This window comes from Scyliorhinus torazame, chromosome 29 (genome assembly GCF_047496885.1).
Source record: "Scyliorhinus torazame isolate Kashiwa2021f chromosome 29, sScyTor2.1, whole genome shotgun sequence".
Taxonomy (NCBI): domain Eukaryota; kingdom Metazoa; phylum Chordata; class Chondrichthyes; order Carcharhiniformes; family Scyliorhinidae; genus Scyliorhinus; species Scyliorhinus torazame.
Window position 1 is genome coordinate 22,400,276 of NC_092735.1, and position 6,000 is coordinate 22,406,275.

General features: G+C 54.0%; 1 protein-coding gene across 1 annotated transcript in view; it reads left to right on the plus strand.

The window, feature by feature from the left end:
• LOC140404132 (transmembrane protein 184B-like) overlaps positions 1–6,000 on the plus strand; it is a 75,394-nt gene that overhangs the window by 22,018 nt on the left and 47,376 nt on the right. Inside the window, 1 exon segment of the mRNA XM_072492550.1 lies at positions 2,431–2,596. Within this exon segment, the coding sequence (XP_072348651.1) occupies positions 2,431–2,596 (166 nt within the window).

Genomic DNA, 6,000 nt, shown 5'->3' on the forward strand with positions numbered 1-6,000 from the left:
GGGATGCCTTGCTGCAATTGTACAGTGCCTTGGTGAGGCCACACCTGGAGTATTGTGGGCAGTTTTGGTGGTCTTCTCTGAGGAAGGATGTTCTTGCTCTCGAGGGAGTGCAGCGAAGGTTTACCAGACTGATTCCAGGGATGGCGGGACTGTCATATGAGGGAAGGTTGACTAGGTGGGGATTGTTCTTGCTGGAGTTCAGAAGAATGAGGGGGGATCTCATAGAGACTTTTAAAATTCTAACAGGACTAGACAGGGTAGGTGCAGGAAGGATGTTCCTGATGGTGGGGTGTGTCCAGAACCAGGGGCCACAGTCTGAGGATTTGGGGTAGACCATTTTGGACAGAGATGAGGAGACATTTCTTCACCCAAAGAGTGGTGAGCCTGTGGAATTCATTACCACAGGGAGTAGTTGGGGCTAAGGCATTGAATATATTCAAGAGGCGGCTGGATATAGCACTTGGGGCGAATGGGACCAAGGGTTATGGGGAGAAAGCAGGATTAATCTATTGAGTTGGACGATCAGCCATGATCGTGATGAATGGCGGAGTGGGCTCGAAGGGCCGAATGGCCTCCTCCTATCCCTATTTTCTATGTTTCTATTTCAGGAATTGAAGCATTAATTGTTTTTTATTATTGGAGGTGTGATGTTTACCTTGGGACTTCTCGATGCGACTTGAATGACCCTGGGCTGGACCCAGCTCCGTAACTGGATATGTCAGATGTTCAGCTTAAATTTCCTTCATTTTCTCCTCCCCCACGCTCCCACGAAGTGGCATTGTGGGAACAATGTCACTGGACCTAAAGTAATCCAGCAGGCCCCAGGCTAAGTCCCGAACGTGCTTGTTGGGTGACTTGGTGTACCCGAACAGACGCCGGAATGTGGCGACTAGGGGATTTTCACAGTAACTTCATTGCAGTGTTAATGTAAGCCTACTTGCGACACTAATGAAGATTATAACTCACTGGGACGTGGGTTCAAATCCCACCACGACGGCTGGTTTGAATTTAAATTCAAATGAATAAAAAATCTGGGGCGGGATTCTCCGACCTCGGAGAATCGCCGGCGGGCTGCACGAACCGCGGCACGCCGCCCCGACGCAGGGACGTGATTCTCCGCGGAGCAGACAATCGGCGGCATTGGGGCCGGCATGGTCAGCGCGACGCCGGTCGGTGGCCAGACTACGCGATTCTCCGGCTGTAAAAATAAATAAATAAATGAACGAGTCCCGCCGGCGCCGTTCTAACCTGCTCTGAGCCAGTGAGACCTCGGCGTCGAGGGTCTGTGGAGGGGGGGGGTCCAACCCCGGGGGGGGGAGGGGTGCTCCCTCCGATGTGGCCTGGTTCGCAATCGGGACCCACCGATCGGCGGGCCGGACTCGCTGTCTCCCGGCCTCCTTTCTCCGCCCCGGCGCCTGTAATCTTGCGCCATGTTGGGTCGGGGCCGGCGTGGACAAGGCAGACACCGCGAATGCACGGAAATCGCGCCGGACCCACTGCGCATGCGCGCACCCTCCCCCGGCGCCCATTCCGCGGCCGGATCAGCAGCTGGAGCGGCATGAACCGCTCCAGCGCCCTACTGGCCCCCTGTAGGGGCCAGAATTGCTGATCCTGGGGCCGTGTTGACGCCGTCGGGAAACATGGTGGCGTTTCCGACGGCGTCACCGCTTAGCCTCAGGGTCAGAGAATCCCGCCCCTGCAATCTGAAGCTACCGTCTGTGATGGTGACCCGTGAAACTGTCATCAGCGGTCAAAAATTGATGCCCCTCTGCGTCGAGGTACCAGGTTTGATCCAGACTCTGGGTCACTGTCCGTGTGGAGTTTGCACATTCTCCGAATTTGTGTGGGTTTCACCCCCACAACCCAAAGATGTGCAGGCTAGGTGGATTGGCCACGCTAAATTTCCCCTTAATTGGAAAAAATTAATCGGATACTTTTTTAAAAAATTATTTTTTTTTAAATGAAAAAATTCCCTTAAGAACAAGAACAAAGAACAAGAACAAAGAAATGTACAGCACAGGAACAGGCCCTTCGACCCTCCAAGCCCGTGCCGACCATGCTGCCCGACTAAACTACAATCTTCTACACTTCCTGGGTCCGTATCCCTCTAATCCCATCCTATTCATGTATTTGTCAAGATGCCCCTTAAATGTCACTATCGTCCCTGCTTCCACCACCTCCTCCGGTCGCGAATTCCAGGCACCCACTACCCACTGTGTAAAAAGGGGGAATTCTGCCACCTCAGGTGGGCCTGGCCTACTTCCAGACCCACAGTGATGTGGTTGGCTCTTAACTGCCCTCTGAAATGGCCAAACAAACCACTCTGTTCAAGTGCAATTAGGGATGGGCAGCAAATGTTCCCCCCCCCCCCCCCCTCCTCACCACCTCTCCCCTGCTGACGGCTCTTTTTGCAACTTTTTGTTTTGGCAGATCTACATGCACCTGCGATGTTACAGCATGCCAAACGAGCAGCGCTACATTGTCCGGATCCTCTTCATCGTCCCCATCTACGCCTTCGACTCTTGGCTGAGCCTTCTGTTTTTCACCAACGACCAGTACTACGTCTATTTCGATACAGTCCGTGACTGCTACGAGGGTAGGCGATCACTGCCCATGGCTTTTGCAAGAAGTGGTTAATTCCTTTCTCTGTGGAGGAAGTTCGTTCTCTCAGCTCCCCTGGAGTTGGGCAGTTAGGATGTTGGATTATTATCTCCAAGGCGGGCAGTGGTAACACTGAAATCAGTAAATTTGGTTCCGATACAGATTTCTCTAATCAAAAACATAGACGGCTAGAGGGGCTGAATGGTTCTCTGCCTCTATTTTTATGGTGTCTGTGTCCCTTTGCCCCTGCCCCCCCCTCCACACACACTCTCCCTCTCACACACACACACACACACTCTCTCTTTTGCTCTCTCTCTCCATTTTTTCTCACTCTCTGCCTCACACTCTCTCTTTTTGTCTCTGCCACTCCTCATTCTCTCTCTCTCTCTGTCTCTCGCTCTCTCTCGGTCTCTCTCTCTCTCTCTCTCGGTCTCTCTCTTTGCCTCTACCCCCACTCCCTCGGTCTCTCTCCCTCGGTCTCTCTCATAGAATTTACAGTGCAGAAGTAGGCCATTCGGCCCATCGAGTCTGCACCGGCTCTTGGAAAGAGCACCCTACCCAAGGTCAACACCTCCACCCTATCCCCATAACCCAGTAACCCCACCCAACACTAAGGGCAATTTGGGACACTAAGGGCAATTTATCATGGCCAATCCACCTAACCTGCACATCTTTGGACTGTGGGAGGAAACCGGAGCACCCGTAGGAAACCCACGCACACACGGGGAGAACGTGCAGACTCCGCACAGACAGTGACCCAAGCCGGAATCGAACCTGGGACCCTGGCGCTGTGAAGCAATTATGCTAATCACCATGCTACCATGCTGCCCTCCCTCGGTCCCTCTCCCTCGGTCCCTCTCCCTCGGTCCCTCTCCCTCGGTCCCTCTCCCTCGGTCCCTCTCCCTCGGTCCCTCTCCCTCGGTCCCTCTCCCTCGGTGTCTCTCCCTCGGTGTCTCTCCCTCGGTGTCTCTCCCTCGGTGTCTCTCCCTCGGTGTCTCTCCCTCGGTGTCTCTCCCTCGGTGTCTCTCCCTCGGTGTCTCTCCCTCGGTGTCTCTCCCTCGGTGTCTCTCCCTCGGTGTCTCTCCCTCGGTGTCTCTCCCTCGGTGTCTCTCCCTCGGTGTCTCTCCCTCGGTGTCTCTCCCTCGGTGTCTCTCTTGTCGTGTTGGGTGTTCTGATGCATAAATGATCCAACACGGCTGTAGATGGTACAACTCTGTTTTATTGTCTAATCAACGGTAACAACTAACTACTGGCTTGGGTACGTGCTTCACCAGCTAACCTGTGAACCCAGCCCTAGCACTATCTTAGTGAGGCACTCAGCACATGGTGTATGTCTGAGTGGCGCGCTGTGAGCTCTGTGCTCTGAGCTATCTCCTGGTAGAATGAGCGGGAACTGTGGTGTTCCCTGTTTTTATAGTGCGTGTGCTCTCACTGGTGATTGGCTGTGATGTTATGTGTGTGCTGGTTGGTCCAACTACCTGACCATCAGTGTGTGTGTGGTTGCACCATGATATGTTAATGTGGATATCATGACACCACTCTGTCTCTCCCGCCCTCCCTGTCTGTCTCTCTCTCTGTCTGTCTCCCTCTCTGTCTGTCTCCCTCTCTGTCTGTCTCCCTCTCTGTCTGTCTCCCTCTCTGTCTGTCTCCCTCTCTGTCTGTCTCCCTCTCTGTCTGTCTGTCTCCCTCTCTGTCTGTCTGTCTCCCGCTCTGTCTGTCTGTCTCCCTCTCTGTCTGTCTGTCTCTGCCTCTGCTCCCTCTGTGTGTGTGTGTGTGTGTCTCTCTTTCTCTCGCTGTGTCTCTCTCTCTCTCGCTGTATCTCTCTCTCTCTCGGTCTCTCTCTCTCTCTCTTTTGCTGTGTCTCACCCTCTCGCTGTGTCTCTCTCTCTCTCTCTCTCTCTCTCGCCGTGTCTCTCTCCCTCTCGCCGTGTCTCGCTCTCTTTTGTTGTGTCTCGCTCTCTCTTTCGCTGTGTCTCGCTCTCTCTTTCGCTGTGTCTCGCTCTCTCTTTCGCTGTGTCTCGCTCTCTCTTTCGCTGTGTCTCGCTCTCTCTTTCGCTGTGTCTCGCTCTCTCTTTCGCTGTGTCTCGCTCTCTCTTTCGCTGTGTCTCGCTCTCTCTTTCGCTGTGTCTCGCTCTCTCTTTCGCTGTGTCTCGCTCTCTCTTTCGCTGTGTCTCGCTCTCTCTTTCGCTGTGTCTCGCTCTCTCTTTCGCTGTGTCTCGCTCTCTCTTTCGCTGTGTCTCGCTCTCTCTTTCGCTGTGTCTCGCTCTCTCTTTCGCTGTGTCTCGCTCTCTCTTTCGCTGTGTCTCGCTCTCTCTTTCGCTGTGTCTCGCTCTCTCTTTCGCTGTGTCTCGCTCTCTCTTTCGCTGTGTCTCGCTCTCTCTTTCGCTGTGTCTCGCTCTCTCTTTCGCTGTGTCTCGCTCTCTCTTTCGCTGTGTCTCGCTCTCTCTTTCGCTGTGTCTCGCTCTCTCTTTCGCTGTGTCTCGCTCTCTCTTTCGCTGTGTCTCGCTCTCTCTTTCGCTGTGTCTCGCTCTCTCTTTCGCTGTGTCTCGCTCTCTCTTTCGCTGTGTCTCGCTCTCTCTTTCGCTGTGTCTCGCTCTCTCTTTCGCTGTGTCTCGCTCTCTCTTTCGCTGTGTCTCGCTCTCTCTTTCGCTGTGTCTCGCTCTCTCTTTCGCTGTGTCTCGCTCTCTCTTTCGCTGTGTCTCGCTCTCTCTTTCGCTGTGTCTCGCTCTCTCTTTCGCTGTGTCTCGCTCTCTCTTTCGCTGTGTCTCGCTCTCTCTTTCGCTGTGTCTCGCTCTCTCTTTCGCTGTGTCTCGCTCTCTCTTTCGCTGTGTCTCGCTCTCTCTTTCGCTGTGTCTCGCTCTCTCTTTCGCTGTGTCTCGCTCTCTCTTTCGCTGTGTCTCGCTCTCTCTTTCGCTGTGTCTCGCTCTCTCTTTCGCTGTGTCTCGCTCTCTCTTTCGCTGTGTCTCGCTCTCTCTTTCGCTGTGTCTCGCTCTCTCTTTCGCTGTGTCTCGCTCTCTCTTTCGCTGTGTCTCGCTCTCTCTTTCGCTGTGTCTCGCTCTCTCTTTCGCTGTGTCTCGCTCTCTCTTTCGCTGTGTCTCGCTCTCTCTTTCGCTGTGTCTCGCTCTCTCTTTCGCTGTGTCTCGCTCTCTCTTTCGCTGTGTCTCGCTCTCTCTTTCGCTGTGTCTCGCTCTCTCTTTCGCTGTGTCTCGCTCTCTCTTTCGCTGTGTCTCGCTCTCTCTTTCGCTGTGTCTCGCTCTCTCTTTCGCTGTGTCTCGCTCTCTCTTTCGCTGTGTCTCGCTCTCTCTTTCGCTGTGTCTCGCTCTCTCTTTCGCTGTGTCTCGCTCTCTCTTTCGCTGTGTCTCGCTCTCTCTTTCGCTGTGTCTCGCTCTCTCTTTCGCT